General features: G+C 40.3%; 1 protein-coding gene and 1 long non-coding RNA gene across 3 annotated transcripts in view; one reads left to right on the plus strand and one right to left on the minus strand.

The window, feature by feature from the left end:
* Window positions 1–3,286: 3,286 nt before the first annotated feature.
* Window positions 3,287–15,164, minus strand: LOC141568822 (uncharacterized). Its single transcript, XR_012492037.1, has 3 exons — window positions 15,060–15,164; window positions 3,906–3,985; window positions 3,287–3,389 (listed from the first exon to the last, which is right to left on the minus strand). It is a non-coding gene; the product is annotated as an uncharacterized LOC141568822 (long non-coding RNA).
* A 497-nt stretch (window positions 15,165–15,661) lies between these two features.
* Window positions 15,662–24,502, plus strand: part of BLMH (bleomycin hydrolase) — a 43,273-nt gene continuing 34,432 nt past the window's right edge. For both annotated transcript variants that reach the window (XM_074319575.1, XM_019739540.2), the window contains exons 1-6: window positions 15,662–15,865; window positions 16,168–16,365; window positions 19,343–19,452; window positions 20,278–20,419; window positions 21,004–21,092; window positions 22,424–22,516. In XM_074319575.1, the coding sequence (XP_074175676.1) occupies window positions 15,853–15,865; window positions 16,168–16,365; window positions 19,343–19,452; window positions 20,278–20,419; window positions 21,004–21,092; window positions 22,424–22,516 (645 nt within the window). In that variant the 5' untranslated portion in view covers window positions 15,662–15,852. The remainder of the gene's footprint in view (window positions 15,866–16,167; window positions 16,366–19,342; window positions 19,453–20,277; window positions 20,420–21,003; window positions 21,093–22,423; window positions 22,517–24,502) is intronic.

Below are 24,502 nucleotides of genomic sequence, written 5' to 3' on the forward strand. Positions count from 1 at the left end.
ACAGCAATCTCTTTCCATACTGGAATAAAAACCTGCTCTGCTGTACTTACTAAGAGGAGGTGTTTGGGCCTTTGAAGTGATTCTTTCCCAGGGAATTACCAAGGATAATTTTGACTACAATCAATTTTTGCCTGACTTTGGAACTTAATCCTTGAATAAGCCACAACCCACTTGTATCACTGAACATGATCAGCGCTGAAGGGAGTAGTTGGATTCATATAGTTTGTAATGCAACTCTGCTATGTATATTCAACACTGCTCACGGAAAAGTTTTAGCTACCAGATGTATGTAAAGGTACCAGATGTACAAACAGTTGCTTCAAAACACAGACCTCTCATCCTGGCTTGGCCACTTAACGAGCTGCTTACCACAAGGATATCACATAATCTTTCAGAGACTCTAAACTGAGGGACTAGACCAAAAGATGATCTCAAAGATCCTACGCGCCCTCATAGTATATGATGGACATTAAAATGAATTGAATGATAATGAAACAACTCTTAGGGGGCTTTACTCCTTCCGTGTTCTGCAACAGATTCTCAGCCCAAAACAGGGTCATCTGTAGGTTTTATAGGCAGCTCAAGGGCATCATTCAAAACATTCCACCGAAAAGGATATAAACTTTGTTGCCACTAAAGAATCATAGCCTTGAATTCCTGAATTTTATAGTTATGATCCTCATAAAAGGGTTTAATAACAAACGTGGCTCACTTGGAAATCACCAACCTTAAGGACTTTGCTCCAATTTGAGATGTGGATCACACTTGTTTTTAAGAAACTATCTAATGATTTATTAACAAGTTCACATTTCTGCTAAAGATTTCTACACAATCTCTTTCGAATATCCTAAATGTAGGCATATGCATTTGTTTTGGCATATGCATTTTATGATTCCACAATGCTCTTAATCATCTAATTAAGGCTTCCATCACTGATCCTTGTTTGTCACAATGAGTGGTCATGATGATTTTCTACCCGTCAAATTAAAATGGGCCACTGTGAAAATTTAACAGCAGCATTTCTGCGCCTAAGGAAAACTTCCTGATTATGTTCCATTTGTCAAAGCCTAGAGTAAAAGCACCCATAAACCTAAACCATCCACCCACGGAATATCTACAAATAATTGCTTTGTTGCAAGTTGAAAAATAACATACAACAATACTCAGCAATTTTATAAATCTGCATGTTTATTGTTTAGACTGGCATATCTAACGTACTTAAGTTTCAAAAAGCATTTACTTACATTATATCTTTTGATCCCTAGGCTTAGAGAGCTTAAATTCTTAGTTGCTGGAATCAAATACTTGAGTACATATCCTAAGTCTATACTACTCTGCTAGCTGTGTGATGATGTGCAAGTTTCCTAACCTCTCTGTGCCTGCATTTCCTCATCTGTAAAATGGGCATAGTAATAGCATCTACCTCCTGATTTAGGGTGACTGTGAGGAATAAATGAGTTAAGATTTGTACATTGTAAGATCTGCGGCACAGTAAGCACTCAATACATTTTAGCTATTATAGATAGTACCCCACTTTTCAGAGGGGACTAAGACTCACTTACTGGCTGTATATGCCCATAAATAGTACTTAGGACGTAAAACCAGGTCTAATGGCCTTCAAACCTTGGCCTCTTTTCTTAACTACATGCTACCTTTCTTATTTAACAGAAGAAATCAGGATGTCTAATTGAGGGTTTTTAAAAAACAAAGTCTTTCTTTTTCTAGTACTAAAAAGAGACACCAATTTTTTTCATCCACTTTCAGAGTGAGATGCACGTTATCTTTCAGTTTTTCATTTACCGTGTGAATGTGTTCAGTTTTACTTCATTTGATGAACCATTTTTCTCAGAACAAAGATGAAAGAAAATTAACTGAAAGAAAAATAAGCTGAGACACAAAACTGGAAGTCTGATGAGAAAAGATTACAAAGGGTATGCATAGGAAAGGTGGATTTGAGTCACCACCCCCTGCAGGTTAACTTTATTTCTGAGATTTTTATGCTTAGTCTCAAGAAAAGTCTCTGAAAAGAGGATAAGAATGCTGTAACTATTATGTTTAAATATTTGCTTCAGATACTAAAGTACGTAGCTCATAAATGAAAGAATGAAAAAAAGCTATGGGTTTGTTGCAGCTTTCAGCAAAGCCAGTCTCACAGCATTTCTAAAAGGAAACCAGGGTCTCCAGTCTCCAATTGTATTTATTAATAATTATTATTTTCTCTCAAGCCCAATTTCTCCATTTTTATCACTATCATTTTTTCTTCCATGTCCCCTTTTTTTACTTTTTATCTTCATTTTGATCTTTCTGTAATTCCACAAAATTTAGATTTTGGTGATCATAGGTGTTCATTTTATAAAACTGATTAGTACAAAGAGAAGCATTTTTAGAGTTAGCCCAATCAGGACCTCCTTGTGGCTAGATTCTCACCGCTTTGTATCAGTGCCTTATTTTTGCCCACTGCGATCTTCCTTTCTCCCTGGCAAAATGAAAGAAAAATGGAGGCAGTTTCCCTGCATCTTTCAGAATGAGGTCACAGTCTCTCAGTGAGCACAGGTGGCCCTCATGTTTGGTCCCTGCCCTCTCACTCTTTAGTAGATCTATGCTCAAGGCGTTCAGTTTCCAGAGACTTGCTGCCTTAAGATCTTTGCATAAACCATTCATTACCTTCAACCAGAATGGCATGAACAAACTCCTAATAGTCCCAAACTCAGATATCGGCCATCTCTTCCAAGCGTTCCTTAAAAGCTCTGACTTTGATTTTCCTCTTCCATGTTCCACGTTACACTGTTCAAAACTCTACCAGAGCTAGGACCGGCCCTGTGGCTCAGGCGGTTAGAGCTCCATGCTCCTAACTCGGAAGGCTGCACGTGGCACCTTGAGCTGAGCTGCCGAATGGCTCAGTTGGTTGGAATGCGTCCTCTCTACCACAAGGTTGCCGGTTCGACTCCGCAAGGGATGGTGGGCTGTGCCCCCTGCAACTAGAAAACGGCAACTGGACCTGGAGCTGAGCTGCGCCCTCCACAACTAAGACTGAAAGGACAACAACTTGAAGCTGAACGGCACCCTCCACAACTAAGATTGAAAGGACAACAACTTGACTTGGAAAAAAAAAAGAAAAAAAGGCCTGGAAGTAACAAAAACAAAACAAACAAAACAACTCTACCAGAGCTAATGATCAGGGCTAAACCCTAATGATTAGGGTTAGGTGATTTAGTCCTTCCAAACATACGCCGTATTCATCCTCCTCTTTTCATCTCCGCTACTGCCTTCTTGATCCAGGTTAAATGAACACTTACCCTTTGCTGGGCAAGTTATAGTCTCCTAATAAGTCTCCTGCTTATATTCCTGTCTGTCTTCAGTCCATCATTCACACTGCAGCTAGAGTGATCCTTTTAAGAAAAAAACATTTCACATGTACAGAAATATAATGTATAAAATTAGGTATAATGAATAAAATAAACACCCAAGTACCCACTAGTGTTTAAGAAATAGAATATTGTCAACACCTTTGAAGCTGACTGTGTCACTTTGCCAAAGATAACACTATCTTGAATTTGATATTTAATGTGCCCTTGGTGTTTTTTTTTATTTCTTTTACCACGTACGTCTATATCTCTAAACAATACATTATTTAATTTTGCTTGTTTTTGAACTTTAAAAAATGGCTGCATATCATTTGCTTTGCAATCTGCTTTGTGCACTCAACATTGTATTTCTGAAACTCATCCATGTTGATTTCCACATTCTGTTTAGTAGTCTGTCACATGAATATGTCACAATTCATGCAAATTCTTATTGATAAGCTATGCAATCACCAACAATGCTAAAATAAACAGTCTTGACTATGATTCCTAGGGCACGTACGCAAGAACTTCTCAAGGGCAGGGCTTTCCAACAGAACTTACCATGATGATGAGAATGTTCTATATATATGCTGTCCAGCATGATGGCCACATGTAGTTATTGAGCACTTGGAATATGATTACTACAAATGAGAAAGGACAATTTTAATTTTATTTAATTTTAATGAATTTAAATATAAATGGCCACAAGTGGCCAGTGGCTACCATATTGGACAACATAGCTTTAGACTATATACCCAGGAATAAGGTTGCTGGTTTATAGAGCATGTACATTTTCAATTTTACACAATATTGACAAATGTTTTCCAAAGTAGTAATATTAATTTATACACCCATAAGCAGTATATAAGGATTATCAACAGTACTTTTTAATGTTTGCCTGTAAAATGTTTGCCTATCTAGCTATATAAAGTGGCATCTTACTGTAATTGTATTTTGCATTTCCATCATTACTATTTGGTTGCCAGACATGCTTCCTTTCTTGTGAAATGCCTGTTCAGGTCTTCTTCCCATTTTTCTGTTGGGTTGTTTGTCCTTTTCCTATTTATATTCAAGAGTTCTTTATATTTTTTAATGTTACTTTTTCTTATTAAATGTGCTGCAGATATCTTCAACGTATCCTTGAAAACAAAAATCTGATCATGTCCCTTCACTCCTTACCATTGTGCTTGGAATAAAATCTAAACTCCTTCCCATGGTGCAGTGAACATTATGGTTGACTCCCAACATCCACCCCACTCACCCACGCCTACCCTACCCCCACCACCCACCCTTGGGAGAAGCAACGCAGTTTGGGAAATTGACTACTACAGTCGGGATAGGCTTGACAGATATAAGGGTAATCCCATTCCCCTCACCAATGACTCGTTTAGGAAAAGGCACATGACCTCATTTTAGACAATAAAATTCTGGGAGAATTTTGCTCAAAGCTTTTGGGAAACATGATCTTCACCTTTTTGGAGGAAGTGAGAAAAAGCTAGACTTTTTTCCATTGGACTTGAAGTAGGAAGCCTGAGGGGAATGAGTTCAAGAATGGTGCTATCACTGTGGGTGGCAGATCGCAGTGCCGTAAAGAAGCTGGGATCTTTACTCCCTTGGTGGGCATTGCTTGTTCCTATCCTGAGGCCCTGGTACTTGCTTTCCCCTCTTCTTGCAACTATCTCCCTGATTCTCACATGGCTGGATCTTTATTGCCATTCAGTCTCAGCCCAAATGGTCACCTCCTCAGAGGGACTTCTTATACCATCACTATCCCTAGCCTGTCACTATCATGTCTTGCTGTTTCATTTTCTTTATGTCACTATTGAAATTATCTGCATTTGTACGTTATCTGTCTCCCCCACTAGAACGTAAGCCCCAGGAGGGCAGGAACCTTGTCTGTCTGACTTTCCTGTGTATTTCTATACAGTGTCTGGCACATAGTAAGTGCTCACTGAATATTTTTTGCACTAATCAAAAAATAGTGATTAATTTTTGTTTTTTTGTGTTCCCTACTGTATTGAAGCTCCTTGAGATCAGGGACCAATGTCATACTCATTTTTGTATTTCAAGTGCCTAGCACAGCTGCTGCCAAACAGTAGGTGTTCATTAAGCTATTGAATAAATGAATGAGAGAGAGAGAGAGAGAGAGAGAGAGAGAGAGAGAATGAGGGGGAGAGAGAGAGGGAAATATTTGGGGAAAATATAGTGCCAACCTATTGCCTTTATTGGCAATATCACTTGAAGAAGATTCTCTCCCATTCTTCTCACTGCCTATGGAGGGCTTTTGTGGATATAGTAATATCCCCAAGAATAAAGAATGCATGCCCTTCAAAGTACTTCACAATCTGACTATAAACAATCTTTTCAACCTCAATTCACACTTTCTACATGTCTTCCTTTCCCCTACCATTTGCTCTGTACTCTTGCCACACTAATTCTAGTGCAGTTGAATTTTATGCAAGGGATACATTCCTGAAACCTTCACACACAATTAAAAATCCATAATTCAAGTCTACTTAGTAATAGCATTTAGCAAGGCTATTTAGTGATAAACGTAAACTTATTGAAGGGAACATACTATTTTACCAGCTAAAATAGCTCCGCCATGTGGCAACAGCATAAAGTTTCTAATTCACTGAGCTACCACCAGCTTTGCAAGCATGCAATTCATGTTAAACATTGCTTCAAATTTTGTGCATGTAGTAAAGTGTTATTAATAGTTTATTAGGAACGACTTCAAATTTGCATAATTCAAATACCTGCAAAACTTGACCAGACTTTCTCACAGTTCCTGAATCATACTCAGGCCTATTTATGCCTCTTGGCCTTTGCATATGCTGTTTCCTCTGCCTGGCATGCTCTGTGAATTGCTAGCACCTAGAACAGTGAGTGGCAGAAATGTCATATCTAGAGGATATAAATAATGTTGTTGGTATAACAGTGTTATTCCAGAAGATGGGAAGTGTTTTTTTAAAAAGGTCCAGACGTGATTTACAATGAATGTTGAATATGTTGAAACACACTTAAAATCTAAAGTTTTCTGAGCAAAGGGAGACAAGGGTTGGGTTAGGTCCACATGGAGTGTAGGAATGGCAGGGAAGGTAGGAGAAGTCCTGAGGCTGCCAGTTACCTATATTCAGACAGGTATATGCCAGAAAATCATAGTGAAGGGATACAAGCGTCTTTGGGCCCAGAAAGTCCCAATATCCAGTATCTGAAAGCCTTAGTGAAGTCAGATCCGGTTCTGCTGGTCCTGTTCATCCCAGGGAGGCAGGGGTTAGGGGTTAAGGGGAGGGGTGAGGGCAGAAGGAGAGAGGTAATTCTCCCAAGTTCTATCCACATCACCCTAAATCAGAGGTTGAAACACTCAAGTATCCACAGACAATACATGTAAATGATTACGGCAAGCTAGATATAAAGAAAATTATGTGGGCCCCCTCCATCAGTTTTGTTTTGTTTCACTTTTGATGGAGAAATGACGATCATGAAGAAACAACAATATTTTCAAGAGAAGCCGGCAACCCAGATTTGTATACAAAGCTTCCCAATTCTAAAAATTGGCTCAAAAAATTTAAAACACCACACAGGCCAAGCAATGTATCTAGATGCTGAATTTGGCCCAGTAGGACACCAATGTATGACCTGAAATTTACTATCAGGTCTGGTGAAATATCATGAGGCTTTCTGAACAAAGCCAATCTCAGAGCTAATGTGGGCAACACTTCAATGTGAATGTTTCATGAAATTGCAGAATATTTGTGTTAGATTCTAGTCCAGGCTTCCATCCAACATAAAAATCTGGTCTTTTCCGCCAAAGTAGATGCAGTTGGCCAACACATGTCAAAGACTGGTGAAGAGCAAAGGACGGGGTCACAGGATGGAGAATTTGTCTTGAGACCGGCCCTGTTTGCTTGAACTGGGGGGAGCCCCATGGAAGCAATAAGCAGGAAGCATATCTGCAATGGCAGGTGACGTCACTTCACAGGACTTATATTTTCATTTTTAACGTTGCAGATTTAATACTAGAATTCTGTTTCTGGTTGCTTTGTTCCATGAGGTGTCATGGGGCCCAACAACATGTCTTCTGGATGGAGTTAGCGGGGTAGAGCATAAGAATTCTATTCCTGGGGAAATGTCTCCCTGGGTGGATCATTTGGAGTGAACCCACTGGGGAACCAGTTCTCTTCTGTATCGCTTCTCTGTGCCAACATAGGGCCTGAATGCATGGGTGTGGGTTGCTGGGTGGAAAACTGGTATGAAGGGTGCCACCCTGACAATGAGGGCAGAGTAGGAGACCTGTCAAAATGATAATAGGAATCTCTGGTACAATGTAATCAGTGGCAAGAAAAGGGTGGCAGAAGCTGTAAAACTGGTCTCCTCCACCTTCTCCAGTGATTCCATCCCTCCTCTTTTCCTGGGCTCTTATTCCATCAATTGTCACTCTCTGGCATATATTCCAGCTCTCATCAATCCTGGTTTCTGCCTTTCATCTCCTCCAGGTAGACATAAGTTTTCCTTTTCTCACAAAAGAGCTTCCCTCATATTTTCTTCCCTCTCAATTTACTGCAGTGTGGCTTCTGCCTACCCTGCCCTTCCACTGAAGCTGCCCCTTCTCACGCCACCTCTCACTCAGTTTGCCAAACTCAATCTGACTTTTCTTAAGTTTTCCGTCCCAGTCCCCATCCTCTCCTTGCCTTCCTGAGATTCCAGGGCATAATTCTCCAGGTCTTCTCCTATCTCTGTGACTGCTCTTTCTGTCTTTTTCTGCTGGCTCCTTTGCCCTCACCCATTCTTTAAATGTTACTGCTTCTAAAGCGAATGCTATCCCCATGTGCCATCCTTGTAAGAAGCAGTAAAAGGTAACCTCATACTCCGATTGGGCCAGGGTGCATGGCTTAGCAATCAGCGCTTGGGCTGGACTTCAGGCCCCATTCACCCCACTCAGCCTGGTCCCCTTGTACCATGAATACCTTGTACAACTGCATGTTGTGGCCCAAAGTGCTATTCTCCGTCCTCATCACTTTTTTGCCTTACTCTTTCCCTCTACAAACTTGTTGCTTTCATTGTTCCAAGACCTATGTGTCCTACTTAATCTCTAGACACCTTTTCATCTGCTTCCTGGACTTCTTTTCCTGGGTGTCCTGTGACTTGCCAAGGCACAAACTGAATTCATTATCTGCTCACTCACATACGCCCAAATATGTCTATTTTTCTGTATTCCCTCTCTTGGTTGATGACACCACCATCCAGCCCCTCATTCAACGGAAAACTTCCAGAGTATCTATTTTATTTTCTTTATACCATTATTGAAATTAGCTGCATTTATTTGTTTATCTGTCTGCCCCACTAGAATGTAAGCACCAGGAGGGCAGAAACCTTGTCTGTCTGGCTTCCTACAGTTTAAGGCTTGTGTCATCTCCCAAAGGCACTACTGGAATAGCCTCTTAACTAGTTTACCTATCTCCAGAATCTCTCCCCTCCACATCACCCTCCCCACTGCCACTGGGTTTCTTCCTTTACACAGAACTGAGCACTTTACTCCTTTGTTTGAAGATCTATTTTGGGGGAAATCCAGTCAAGATGGTGGAGTAGCTAAACGCTGTGCTTACCTCCTCTCATGACCACATCAAAATTACAATTACACTGCAGAACAACCATCATTGAGAATCGCCTGAAGTCTAGATGAACCAAAGCCCTATAACTAAGAACATACAGAAGAAGCCACCTCAAAACTGGTAGGAGGGGCAGAGACACGGAATGGACTGGTCCCACACACACGTGTGACCGTTATAAATCGGGAGGGATATCTCAGCTGTGGAGGCCCCCCAGAGGAGTGAGGGGTCTCAGCCCTCACACAAGGGGCCCAGCCCAGGGTTCCAGTGCTGGAGAGAGACATCCCCATAACTTCTGGCTGTGCAAACCAGCAGCGATTATGGCTGAGTGAGACAAGGGTGGTTGCAGTCCCAGGTGCTCCTCTTAAAGGGCCCACCCACGGACTTACTCGCTGACAGACTCACTTCCTCCAAGCTCTAGAGCTGGGGCAGCAGCTTGAACAGTGCAGAAACATACAGGGAGGAACTGGATCATCTGGCTCCAGGGCAAGAGCTGGAGAAGCAGCTTTCCTCCAGCTGGAGGAGCTGGCAGAAGCCATTGTTTCTTTGTTAAACCCAAGCCCTCCCAGAGTGCATATGCAGGCAGCCACCATATCCGAGTCTCTATCAACCTGGCTAACACCTTGGATTCACCCTAATTCCTTGAAACCCTGCCCCACACCACTTTCTGGCACACCCAAGCTGTTTCTAGCAGCTTTTCTGTATAAATGGCCAGTCTAGGCTCATGCTTCACTCTCCTAAAATCTCTCAAAGGTTCACAAACACCAAACAAGCAGCGTGTGGCTTCAGCATGTCCCATATCTCTGGCTGAGCAGCCCTAAGCCTGGCACTAGCGGCAGCCAGCCTGTTGTGGCTTGGCCTCTTGAGGCACCTCCATGCCCACCATGGGCAACAACTGTCTGCAGATGACTTTGTGGCTCAAGCTAGGGGGCCTGAGGCAGGGAACAGGCTACAGCTGAACTTGGCCCGCAGCGAGTCCCCTCATAGATGTCCCCTCACACCCAGTGGCCAGCTTCAGACTGAGCCGCAGCATCACCAGACCACCTCCAAAGACAATAAACCCAGAGCCCTGCTAAAGCAAAACCTGCTCTGTAAGGTCAGCCCCTGCACAACATCTCCTCCACTGTAGTCATGACCAGTCCTCACAATCATTCAGCCCATGGGTCAGTCCTTCCCACTGATGTGCAAACAGCAGCCAAGGCTGCAACAGGAGGGCACACACAACCCACACAAGGCACATACCTGGAGCACTGTGCTTTGGTGACCAGGGAGACTGTGCCACTGGGCCCCACAGGACACCAACTACATAAGACCACTCTACTAAAACCAGGAGAAATAGCAGCCCTACCTAATGCATAGAAACAAACACAGGGAGGCAGCCAAAATGGACAAAGAAACATGTCCCTAATAATTGAACAGAACAAAGCTCCAGAAAAAGAACTAAACAGAATGGAGACAAGAATCTACCAGATGCTAAGTTAAAAGCACTGGTTATAAGGATGCTCAGTGATCTCAGGAAGAATTTTAAAAAAAGAGATAGGAAGCATAAACATGGAGATAGAAAACAAAAAAAATCAATCAGAAATAAAGAATACAATAACTGAAACAAAGACTACATTAGAGGGAATTAACAGCAGATTAGATGAAGCAGAGGACTTAATCAGCGATTTAGAAGATAAGGTAACAGAAAACACCCAACAGAACAGCAAAAAGAAAAAAAGAATCCCCTCCCCCCAAAAAATGAGTACAGTTTAAGGGGCCTCTGTAACAACATCAAGCATGCCAACATTCCCATCATAGGGGTACCAGAAGGAGAAGAGAGAGAGCAAGGAATTGAAGACCTTTTTGAAGAAATAATGACAGAAAACTTCCCTAATCTAGAGAAGGAAATAAATATACAAGCCAAGGAAGCACGGACAGTCACAACAAGATGAACCCAAAAAGGCCCACACCAAGAAACATTATAATAAAAATGCCAAAGGTTAAAGACAGAGAATCTTAAAGCATCAAGAGAAAAGCAGTTAGTTACCTACAAGGGAGCTCCCATAAGACCGTCAGTTTATTTCTCAACAGAAACTTTGCAGACAGAAGGGATTGGCAGGAAATATTGAAAGTGATGAAAATCTAGGACCTACAACCAATATTACTCGACCCAGAAAAGCTATCATTTAAAATCAAAGGACAGATAAAGAGCTTTCCAGACAAGAAAAAGATAAAGAAATTCATCAACACCAAACCAGAATTACAAGGAATCTTAGAGGTACTTATTTAAGATGAAAAAAAAAAAAAAAAAGATCACAACTATGAATAATAAAATGGCTATATCCATCAACAATTACTTTCAATGTAAATGGATTAAATGCTCTAATCAAAAGATACAGTGGCTGAGTAGATAAGAAAACAAGACCCTTATATATGCTGCCCACAAGAGACTCACTTCATATTGAAAACACACACACAGAGACTGTAAGTAAAAAGATGGGGAAAAGGTATTTCATGAAAATTGAAACAAACAAACAAAAAATCTTGGGTAGCAATACTTACACCAAACAAAACAGACTTTAAAACAAAGGCTATAACAAGATGCAAAGAAGGACCCAATAATCCTATTTCTGGATATTTACCCAAAGAAACCCAAAACTTCAAAGGGACATGTGCATCCATATGTTCATTGCAGCATTGTTTACAATGGCCAAGATATGGAGGCAGCCTGGGTGTCTATCAATGGATGAGTGAATAAAGAGTAGGTAGTACATATATACAATATAATATTGCTTGGGTGTGGAGGGAATGGGTTCTTGCCATCTGCAGCAGCATGAATGGACCTGGAGGGTATTTTGCTAAGCTAAGTATGTCAGACAGAGAAAGACAGACGCAATGTGATTTCGCTTATATGTGGAATCTAAAGAACAAAATAAAGAGACAAAGCAAAACAGGAACAAACTCATAAATACAGAGAATATTTTGATGGGAGGGGAGTTGGGGGTGAGTGAAAAAGGTAAAGGCATTAAGAAGTATAAATTGGTAGTTACAAAATAGTCATGGGGATGTAAAGTAAAGCATAAGGAATATACTCAATAAAACTATTGTAATAACTACGTACGGCGCCAGGTGGGTACTAGACTAGTCAGGGGATCTCTTCTTAAATTATATAAATGTCTAACCACTACACTGTACACCTGAAATTAATGTAAAATAATACTGAATGTCAACCGTAATTGAAAAATTAAAAGGGGGGGGAAGGTGAAGGGAAATAAGAGGCTCAGGTTTCCAGGTATGAAACCAGTAAGTCATGGGGATGAAATGCACAGCATAGGGAATATAGTCAATAATATTGTGATAGCACAGTATGGTGTCAGATGGTTGCTTATCATGGTGATGGCTTCTTTAGGTATGTAAATGTTGAATAACTATAGCGTACACCTGCAACTAATATAATACTGTATGTTAGCTATATTTTAATAAAAATCTTTAAAAAAAATAAAAACTTATTTTGGCTTCCAATTAACCAAAGGATAAAGTTCAAGTGTTCAGGCATTGCATATAAAACCCTTCATATCCTGACCCAAACCAACCTTTCCAGTCCTACACCTTGCCCCAGATCTCAACACCTTCCTTACTCTTCACCACATCAAACCATGACACAGTTTCTTGAACAAACATGATTTTGTCATGTGTTTTAAAGCCTCTGTGCCTTTGCTGATGCCTTGCAAGCCCTTCTTGTTTTTTTTTTTTTTGCCTTGTAAAATCCCACCCACTCTTTAAGATAATGCTTACTTGTCCCCTCTTTTTTCAGGCACCTCTGGCCCTAGGTAACAGCTCTCTCCTTACTATTTCTACGGCACTACTGGTATGCTAGTAAAGATTGTCTGAAAGATATTTCACGTCTTTCCTACTACATTGTGAGTTTCTTAAGGGCAAGATTAAGCTTTGTTAGTCCCCTTATCATCAGCAGCTTGCCCAGTGCCTGCTATCTGGTAGGTATTGTATGAAATTTTATGAAATTGTCAGGATGCTTGAATATTATTTTGTGAAAGGACCAATGATTTCTTTCAGCATAATTTTCAGTCTGTCCCTTTTCTTCAGACATCAGAAGAATCTCAGAATAGGATGATTAATTGGAGATAGTTGCTATGTTATATCCCCAAACTTTACCTAGGTCTGTCTCTCTAGGGACTTCGAGACTATGATTTTGATACGGGAGAGCCCCCTCACTACAGGAATTTTAAGTCTCCTTTTCCCTAGTTTCTTAGCTCCCTAGTCCCTGGTCTTCATCAAATTTCTTAATCTTAGACTAAATATTGTTCTTAGCCTGAATCATAGAATGTCTTTAACCCCTGCTTCAGATAATTACCCAGAAGCTTGTTGCTTGTAATCATTGTGGCCCAGCATTCTTTCCAGGCCATTCCAGGCCCAGCTCCTGGGTAAACAACGCCACCTGAGTAACTAGTTAAAACCAGAGGAAAAGGCCACAGGCCTTTTGAAGCTAAATGGGCTTTCACCCTGCTTCAGTAGCTTTGAGTCCTGGTCCTTGGGCCGGCGCTTTTAAATCTATTAACCAAAATCTTTCTCTCCTCATCTAGGGGCCATTGGGGTACAAATGATGTCCCAGCAAGGCTTCCAGTACACCCCAATCAAGGAAGTCAACGCGGTCTTCCAGGTGGATCTTGAGACCCCTTCTTCTCATTTAAGATCAGATAGGGCGAGAGTTCCATGAATCCCCATAGGTAGGGACAACGGCCACATTCAGCAGGAAGCAGATACAGAAGAAGAGACCTCCTGTCCTTCAACTCCCCATAGAGACTTATGGGGATGACGCCCCTCAGGGGAAATGAGGCAGGCATTTCAAGATAGGAATGGGGTCTCCAGACATTCCTGCACGATCGACACGGCCTGTGGAGAGCAACCACCCAGAGACCTTCCAGAAACCGCCCCTCTACGCCCAAATTTTTCCTTACCACCATAACCATTAACCACTATGAAGACACTAGAAGACACAAATTACTTAACTAGATTAGACTGGTCACTCGCACCTGTGCAGTAAAGGTTACAACCACCTTCTTCTCACCTTAGCCTCATTATATAATACCATCATTATAATATCATGCATATGCCTGGAAGTTCATTAACATCATTATAACAGACTGAATTCTGGGAAGGAACATGCACAGTCTAAAAAGATGAGGTAATAGCCTCTTGCCAATCACAGGTGCCAATCAAGTGGTCCCACACCTAGCGAGGAGTAGCCCATTCTAGAGAAAAGAAAAGAAAAACTCCAAGTCCTCGCCAGTTGGCGCCTCTTGAGCCACTCTGTTGCTTGGCCCGCTCCTATTCCTTTGGAGTGTACTTTTGCTTCTAATAATCTGCTCTTTCACCACTGCCTTTCTGTGTCCCACTCAGTTCTTTGTTTGGGATACCAAGAATCTGGACACCACCGGGAAGGGTCTTCTCTGGTAACAATTTTTCAAATGACTAATTGGTGTCTGTGTGTGGATTTTCCCAAATATTAGAGTTTCTTAGAACCAGTGATGGCTTTCAATTTACGACCTAGAGTCTAGGTTCCACAGAAGACTCTCACTGTTTTGAGTAGCAGAGTCAAGGTTTTCAAAGATAAGGCAGGTATATTTGTATTTGTTTTATCACCTATGGGTTGAGATGTTAGAACATGAAAAAAATACATACACATATACATATGCCTTGGTTTTTGAACGTAACCCGTCCCGGAAGACCGTTCGAGTTCTGAAATGTTCGAAAACTGAGGCACGGTTTCCCCATAGAAAGTAATGCGTTCCAGACCTTTAAAATCAACCCCTAAAACTGCAAATTTAGCATGAATTTTACTATCTAATGATACTATAGATCCATAAAATTTATGGCGTTCGTAAACTGAAATGTTCGTTAACGGAGACGTTGGAAAACCAAAGTACTGCTGCATAAGGACTTCACAATCTCAAAACTTTGGAAAATTGCTGTTATCTTGACGGGTGGTGGGGGGCTCATTTGCAGGTTTTGTAGGTCTGGCAAAACAGCATGGATGCTTAAGACTGACCTCTGTCATTCCCCTCAGTTAAAGCCCACAGTACATGCTGGGCTAGGCACTCACCGACTCCATGAAGCCTAGAATGGGTAGTTTTCTTGAAATGAGCGGATGCATATTTGTAGAACTGTGGTAGTCGCTGAATTGGCGGGAAAGAACTTGGTACCAATTTCCTCGCACATACAGGCCTTGGTTCTGACTGGAATCCAAGCAACAAGTTGCCGTTGAAAAATAGTCATTGGTCAGCAAAGGATGTCTATAGGTAGAGCTTTTGGGTACGTTTTTTGTGATGAGTCAACCCACCCTAAGCCCTGTGCTTAAGTGTGAGGTCTCTCTGCTCGGCCCTACCGCCTCGAGCCCCCGTCTATCTTCTGAAAAGGCTTTATGGGGTCAATTCTCCCAGCGTGGAGCCCCTCAGGTTACCCGCTCCGAGCTGACTGTTACAAGGGCGCCCTGGTGGCGGGAAGTGGGATCGCAGTTGGCTGAGGACGCCAACGCCACCCGGGCGACCTGTGGGCAGTAGGAAGAGGGAGCGGGGGCCCGAACAATCTCAGGAACCGCCCGGGGCGGCGACGCGGGGGGGATAAATCACGTCAGCGAGCCGGTCGCTGTCAGCTCTCCGCGGGGCGGGGCCTGCCTCACCGGCGCTGACTCAGCAACGCGAGGCTGAGAGTTTTGTCCCTCCCCGGATCCCGTCTGTCAGCCTCTGCATTCCGCCGACATCGACCCGGTTTTCTCTTTCCGGCTCTAAGGGTGCGGAGGGCAGGTCGCGACGCGTAGTCTGAGCCGGTGTGCGACGCGGCGGTTCGTCTGGAGGACCCTGAAAGCTAGTGTTCCCTCGCTGGGCAGCGTGTGCGCCATGAACAACGCGGGTGAGGCTCCGATCTTCCCCGCAGGGGCTTTGCCGGCGCCCTCTATGGGGGCTCAGCTGGGCCCTAGGGGCCGGGCGGCGTGGAAGGGCCGGTTCTGGGATCAGAGGGGATGGCGCTTTCAGAGCAGCCTGGAGCGGCAGGCGGGGAGAAAGCATCTTGAGGGAGGACGCCGGAAAAGGGCTTTCCCACTGCAATGGTCAGCTCAGGATGCTTAGGAAGTTTAAGAGCCAGGGTGTGGGAATGCCGGATCAGTCCTCTTCAGCATCTTTTTGGTGTTACAACCCCGTTTGGTCTTCCAACAGGACTGAATTCGGATAAGGTAGCTGCTCTGATTCAGAAACTGAATTCTGACCCTCAGTTCGTACTTGCCCAGAACGTCGGTACTACACATGACCTGCTGGATATCAGTCTGAAGAGGGCCACGGTACAGGGTACTCAGCATGTGTTCCAGCACGTTGTGCCTCTGGAAGGCAAGCCAGTCACCAACCAGAAGAGCTCAGGTGAGGTCTTAAAAGTTTTTGCATACTTTACTTGACCTTCCTGACAATGTCCCATTTTAAGAATGGTCTTAGGGGAGCAGAGGTTTGTATTGAAAGAACTGGTGGTAAATTCCTAGAGAACAGGCACAGGTAAAGGCAGGTTCAAGAACATTACTTTGTGACTCGTTTTGGTATATTTGATTTGAGCACTGAAGTGGCAAGTCCATGATCATCTGTTTGATTGTAATTCAGTATATTCTGTGCTGAAGTTATGTGATTGCAGCCCCATGCCTTGGAGATAATATGTTCTTGCTACAAAACGGACCATGCAAAAATGTTCATGCCCTCAAGGACTCACCCAGATTTCCCCAAGGCCATACACAAATGTATGAAATGGAAAAGACAATCACCTCAACATACCATCAAATGTTATTTTTAATTATGCTTCTTGGTTGCAACTTGAGCAGATGTGCTAGTGGGCTCAGTTCCCACAAGTCGACCAGTTTGTAATGCAGAAAAACACTCAGTTCTCATGTCGCACCAGTCAAGAGCTCTTGTTTTGCTATCTGCTCTCTAGCAACACTGTCAGAAAAACAGCTACAGTGAAAGATTGGTTATCCAGGAATGTGAGTAAAGAGGACATTCTCACAAAGTCTATGCATTTTAAAACTACTCCCATTCTACTTACTTATTTTGACAGAAAGCAAATCAGTGCTTGCTTAGAGCCAGTCAGAATTTAACATAGATATATTTTGTTGTATGTAAATTATACCTCAGTAAAGTTAATTTTTTAGATTTCAAGGGAAAGAATCATGACCTTAACAATACCGTGTTTCCCTGAAAATAAGACCTAGCCAGACATTCAGCTCTAATGCGTCTTTTAATATAAGCAAAAATTAATATAAGGCCTGGTCTTATTTTACTATAATATAAGACCCGGTCTAATATGGTTATAATATAGTATAGTATAGTATAATATAATATAATATAATAATACTGGGTCTTATATTAATTTTTGCTCCAAAAGATGAATTAGAGCTGATTGTCCGGATAGTTCTTGTTTTCGGGGAAACAGAGTAAATAATGTTTTGCCGTAGTAGAAAGTGCTTGGGGTGGTGTGAACTGTCAAGCTACAAATTGTACAGTTAGTAATGTCACAGTAGTACTCACATAGTTTAAACTGCAGTGACCTCGTAGGGAAAAGCCTGAAAATGTTCATTTGGAAGAGATTAGGTCTCATATATTCTGTAGTGTCACTTTGGTTTACAAAAGATACAATAGCACATGAGCTATGTAATTTATTTTCATGTACTTTTTACATTAACAGTTCATACAGATTCCCTCTAATGGGAAGTAATACAGTGGATATGAGAGAGGTGGCATACAGATAAATCCAAGGCAGAGATCAGCTATACTAAGTCATTAGTGATTTTCAAAAGACACTATAGTTACTTATTTTTAATTGTTTTTTCTTATTATAAAATGACTGTTGTTCAATGAGGAATATTTGCAAAATACCAGCAAGTACATATTTGTTGTCAGTTCTTTATTCTATGTGGGTGTGTGTGGGTGGGTGTGTATGAAATATGGGTGGATACCTTACATGTTGTTGGGTAACCTGCCTACCTGTTTCACTTACCAATATATTGTAAACATATTTTCATGTCAGAAAAAAAGTTATGCCCAAATAAAAGTCAAGTTTTTTCCCCTCTGAATTTTCCTTCAGAAAAGAGAGAGTTATTCTGTATTTGAGGCCTTACAAAGACTTTCATAATGACCATTCTCAGTTAATTTATTTTGAAGTAGAGTACAGTTTGGCACAGACATTCCTCTGGAATGACCTCAGTCTGTGCTAGTTTGAGATGCTTATAGAGATCAGTTGAATGAATCAGTTTTTTGAAAAGGCAAAACATTTGAACACAGTATATTCCTAGGACATGACCTTTCATGGAAGTGTTGGATATCATTATAAATAGGCTGTGTAAAGATCACTTAAGTCAGTATAGGACATGGTGACAATGTGGTGTTTGTGATTATCCACTTCAAGGACAAATGAATAATGTGATTGTATGGTTGAGGTGTGGCATAAAGTGTTCATGCATGGTTTCAAAACATTGCTGAGACTCAAACATATTAGATGGAAGAAATGATGTGGTCTGATTGAAAGAGTGGATCAAATCATGGCAAAGACACTGGTGCCAGAATGCATGTGAAGAGTATGAATCAGTGTGAAAATGGAAAAAACAATGCTTCTACATCAATTTATTACATTAACACAATTTAAACTGTCTCTGTATTTAAATTACTAAATATTATAGGTAGACAGTTACTGTTTCATCTGTACTTTAAATAGTTCTATAATCCAGTTAGATTAACAACTTAAAAAAAACAATTCTTATTGGGAAACGGGGGATTGACCTAGGTTAGGGCTGCCTTATAGTGAAGCATATAATATATTCCAGATTAAAGGGTAGGGACATTTTAAAGCTTTTGCCAAATTGCCCTCAGATATTTAGTACCTGTTTAGATCCAGAGTGTCTAATAATGGTATTTCCCCATTAAGGTTCTTGCCAATATTGAGCATTATCAATTAAAAAATGTTTCCCCACTTAACAGGTGTCTTATGATGAGCTTTATAAAGTGAGTTTTTTTTGCCATTTGTATCTTTTTCAGCCATTATCTATTCATGATCTCTGCTCATATTTTTCTAGCAGTACTTCTAATGTAATTTTCTTCCGTGGTTTGTAATGGATTCTTTATGTGATATGTAAAAAGATTTTTTTGTATGTTAAGGATAGTAAACCTTTGCATATATATTGCAAATAGTAATTACTACTTTTCTTATTTTGTTTTGTTGTTTTTCATCTTTCTGCTCTTTCTGATTTAGTGTTAAATTGCCCAAGATCTTGTCTTGGGTTCATTGTTGGGAAATACAGTTGGAACAATGTAATCTATGTGAACACTCATCATAATTTCTTGGTTTGCTTTCCTGTTTTAGGGCGATGCTGGATCTTTTCTTGTCTGAACGTTATGAGACTTCCATTCATGAAAAAATTAAATATTGAAGAATTTGAGTTTAGTCAATCTTACGTCTTTTTCTGGGACAAGGTATGAGACTGACCTTGAAAGGTTCTTTTTGTTTTAGTATCAACCTTGGTGGGGACTATCTCTTCATTTCTTGCTTTTCCAGTTGTAGTCTGCCTTCCATTATAGATATGACACCATTTATTCTGATTTCCAAAGTATCAAAGTTGACTTTTTTCAAAGGCAGAACTGCTTTTGGTTGGTCAGTGGCCACCTTTTGCAATGAAATAGGTCTGCTGACTCACCCTACTGCTTCCTTGTTTCTTTCTTAACTTACTTAAAATTTTTTATTTTGTTTTCAATAATTTCTCCTTTTAGCATCTTTACTTAGGTTATTTGGTCTTTCTAGGACATAATTCCCCTTCTCTGAGTAGTACTTGTCTGAAAACAGTAAATAATTTTATTCAATTTTTTAAATCCTTAAAATGTATATTATATAAATGTCCATTCGATGTTTATTGATTGAAGGCTCTAAATATCAGATTTTATTTCAAAATAAAGCAATGCCTTATTTTGGATAAACTATTAGAATGTATACACACAGGTAGAAGAAGAAACTTCAAATGTTTTTATGAGGCCAGATACTGATATTTAATTACCAACTCTAGTTTAAAAATACCTACTATGTATACCTGAAACTAATACAATGTTATGTGAGTTATACCTCAATAATAAAAGCCAAAAAAACACCCCACCTGAAACTAATATGTCAATTATACTCAATTTAAAAGAAAAAAACAACATACTGTGTTGGGGCTCCAGTAGTTACAAGACTCCTGCTCTGTTGATAGTGCAAATAAAGGAATTACTCTCTTGTCCTTTGATTTTATTTAACTTCTCTTACTCTAGGTTGAGCGCTGTTATTTCTTCTTAAATGCTTTCGTGGACACAGCCCAGAAAAAGGAGCCTGAGGATGGTAGGCTGATGCAGTATTTGCTTACGAATCCTGTGAATGATGGCGGACAATGGGATATGCTTGTCAATATTATTGGTAAGAGTCTTTCTTTAAGGGGAATGAAACTCAGCATTATCTAGTAACACTCTTTAGTTAGGCATAGGCCAGTTTTTTGGTAGTTACGTCAGAGTCGAATTGGTCTTCCAGAAAGTTAGCTTTAAGAACATTTAGTTCACACTCTCACCTATAAAGTACCTTTCTTAAATTAGAGGTAAGGAGATAGGACTGCGAAGGGTGAGTTGGAGAAGAAAAGGTCGTATTAACTAGAACTAACTGTCTATGAAAAAGCTTATCTCTTGTCCACTGATGTAATCAAGAAACACATTGAAACACATTTGAAAATGTCCTCATTCTTGTAAAGCGTTGTCTTTTGGGCAAACCTGATCATGCTGAGCACTTCACAAAGTATGATAAAAAATAAAATCTAAGAAAGATGGATAAATGGGCAGATTAAATAACCTGTTTAATAATGTGAGGCGTAAGATTGTTAAGTTCTCTGAATTAGACCACCAAAATATGGCCTGTGTTTTAAAGCAATAGCTATTTTTGCCATGGTTTCTAACGCTGGAATTTTGGAGTATATATACTTTTACCTCATCAAACACTAAATTTTCTTTTAGAAAAATATGGTGTTATTCCTAAGAAGTGCTTCCCTGAATCTCATACAACAGAAGCATCCAGAAGGATGAATGATATTCTGAATCACAAGGTACAACATATGGAGCAGGGTGGGATTGAACTTAGTATAGTTACCTTGAAATTCCTAACTGATTCTCCAAGGGGATTCCTGGGCATTTCAGTGCATAGATTATGTACAAGTGTCTCTTGTAGATACGTACTCAGTGTCTCTCAAAAGCAACGTAGCTATACACTTTAAAAGTAATTGAGGTTAGGGTGTTTTTTTCCTTTTTAAACATATTCCACTTTTATTTCTATTGATTTTTAATGTTTTCTTATTGGTAGTCAGGAAAGAAAGTTCGACGTTCAATTAATTATGGGCCAGAAGCACACTGGGTACTGTGCCTGTCACTTGGTTCTAGAAGAGAAGGGTTGGGACAGCTTCATGTACTGGTAAAATCAAAGAACTATTGATGAGACTTCCTTAGGGAGTATGCTGAGTGCATAGGCTTCCCCAAACCACATCAGGGTACTTTATTCATACACTAAAGATTTGATGTAGTCTCTGAAGTGATTTTATTGCTTGATTTATTTTAATAAATCATTCTCTCTTCTCCACATAACCCATTTTCCAAGGAGGATTATAAATCCTACAGGGATACTTCTCTGCCAACCAGACATCTTTTTTGAGAACTGGGAGTTGCCAGAATCTGCTACCCTGATCTATGAGGCTAAAATTGGATTTGTCATCCCTGGGAAAAAAATTATATTTAAAAATAAACTGTAGATGTGTTTCCCCAATATTAGAAGTGGGTTATTTTCCACCCAGGAAATGCTGCGGGCTCTTACCTACAGGCCAAAAGATTAATAGTATAGCACTGGCTTCCATTTCAGATGGGAGCAAGCTCCTTGTTAGCACCACGAGTAGATTTCAGACTTGCCTTTATCTTAGGCATCTCTCAAAATTGAAAACAACAAAAATGAAAACTATATTGGGGGTTGGCATAGCTGTGGTCATGATGATTTGGCAGAGAAGTTGACAACCAGTAAAAGTCTAAATAAAACTCTATTAGAGTGACTTAATGGCATAGTCATCATAAGTGCTTTTTCTAAGGGGCCACAGGCATATGGAATCAGATGTTTTCCCCATACCCGGGCATGTAGTGTCACAGAGTGCCATCTGTTACAGAGCAGGGGCTGTTCATCTAGTATTCTTTGGGAATAGTCTGGTTTGTTTTTTTATGGAAAGTATTTTTAGCTATGTGTTTAAGTGGATTGGTTGGGAAAAAACATTTATTTTATGAACTTTGCCCTGGGTCTTAGCTGAATTATACTTCAGAATAGAACTAGTGTTGGTCTGTTAGGCTCATTTACAATTGAATTTGGGTAAATATTGGAGTGCTGAATAACTTTCTGTCATAGATGAGAGAGTTCTGTATACGACTACGGAACCTGGTACACAGTGGAGCAACCAAAGGAGAAATCACAGATACACAGGATGCCATGATGGAGGAGGTAATACCAATTATTTGCGTTTTTTGTGATCCTTCTAAAGAACTCTCAGAGTATTCCTATCTGTTAAACTGATTAGGAAGTGTAATCATTGCAATAACTGTTGAATTGAATTGGAAATTACTTATTTTGCAGCTGTAAAAACTGAGGTGTAAACTTTGTATTTTAGTATGGGACTTGCATGTACTTCCATCTTCTAATTCCCAGTTTGGTAGTCTATGTAATTCATAAATATTGAGTACCCTCTATGAGTTTGGCACTGGGGATACAAAGATGAAAAAGACATAATCTCCACTCTTAAGGAGCTCAATCTCTTGGGGAAAAGAAACACATGAATAATTATAGTAAATCCTATGTTAGAGATGTGTTAAAAAGGATTTGGTGGTCACAGAGGGGAGAGTGACTAATTCGGTGAGCTGAAGGTTTTGTGGGGAAGGTATTGGAACCAGCTCTCTAAAGAACAGTAGGAATTTACCAGATGGCTAATAGGGAAGACCATTCTAGACAAAAGGAATTAATTACATGAACAAAGGTGGATTCCTCAGAGAATAGTGTAGTTGAAACATAGTTTGTGTGATTGGTAGCAAATTAAGCTAGAAAGGAAGAGTTGTGAGGGGTCTCAGGAGATACCAGGACTTTTCGCTTTATTCTATAGGAATGAAGATGGGAAATTATTGATGGTTATATCAGTTAACATAATGTACGTATAATAATGTATTGATGATTATGTCAGAAAACATTTTGGAAAACCTAAAAAGCATTAAACAAATATAAGGTTAAGTAATGTTTACTATAAAGGCAGTTAAGAATATTACTTAATACCATCTATAATCCAGATAAATATGCATAAACCCCTGAAATTGCGTTGAGAAAAGAACAAACATTTCCCTTTTTCGTCTAGTGGACCCATTACTAGGAATCATTAAGAGTTTCCTTTCAAGATTGTTTGTGTGGAGTTAAAATGGCCTTATTTTTTCACTGCAATGGGCAACACTCATGTTTTCCTTTGAACTTTAGAGAAGGGGACTAGACTGTATCTGAGGGCCTGGTCTCTATAGAGTCAGATGGTCTTCTCATTACTTAAGCCATGTGACCTGGGACAGGTTCCTTCAACTCTCAGGTCTCTGTTTATTCAAGTGTAACATGTATAGCCCAGTGCTAACACTATGGCTGAATAGATAAATGCAGAGGCTTCATTTTTCCAAATGCGTGTAAATTAACTCATACTGAACTCTTTTCTATACTTCCTAAATGTTCCTATTTAAGAGAGGTATGGAGGGGCGTAGTGGGGAAAAAATAGGCTTTGGAGTTAGATGGACATGGGTTTCGATTCTGGCTCTATCACTTAACAGCTCTGTGATCTTAGGTAAGATCCTGAACCTGTCTGAGATTCAGTTTGGGATTTAAAAATATATTCATTGGGTTTTTGTGGGACTCAGATAAGGAATTAAATATAAGAATGTGAGGCATTGTGCTGACATATAGCAGTTGGTTCAGTAAGCTAGTAAGGATGAAGGTTTCTATGTATAAACAGTATGGAGAAGGACCCAGATAATACTTCTTACAGATCCCCAGCCTCCTGCTGGCTTTTGATGTTTGCTTTATGATCTTTTAAAGGCTATATCTAAGATCCACTCCTGACCATAGCATTGGCAGATAAGAATTAGGGCAAATATGTTTCACATATCTTTCCTCCCCCACCCCTGCCATGGAAAAATAGTAAAACACCATACCAAGTCCTGAGTATGGATGCTTCGTAGGATTATTTACTTAATGATTCTGTCCAAACTGTTGGCCGTAGGATTCTGTATGGTAGGTTTTTAGGTTTTTACAATCCTTTATAACTCTTCTTTATTGAAGCTGACTCTTTGGTAATGAGGAGTGTAGCTAGGGATTAAAAGCCACAGATGAGTACCTGTGATGCGCCTCGCCTTGCAGGCATGTCAGAATGATGACTTTAACCAACAGCCATGAAGCTCCGAAAGCTTT

This window comes from Rhinolophus sinicus, linkage group LG15 (assembly GCF_036562045.2).
Source record: "Rhinolophus sinicus isolate RSC01 linkage group LG15, ASM3656204v1, whole genome shotgun sequence".
Lineage (NCBI taxonomy): Eukaryota > Metazoa > Chordata > Mammalia > Chiroptera > Rhinolophidae > Rhinolophus > Rhinolophus sinicus.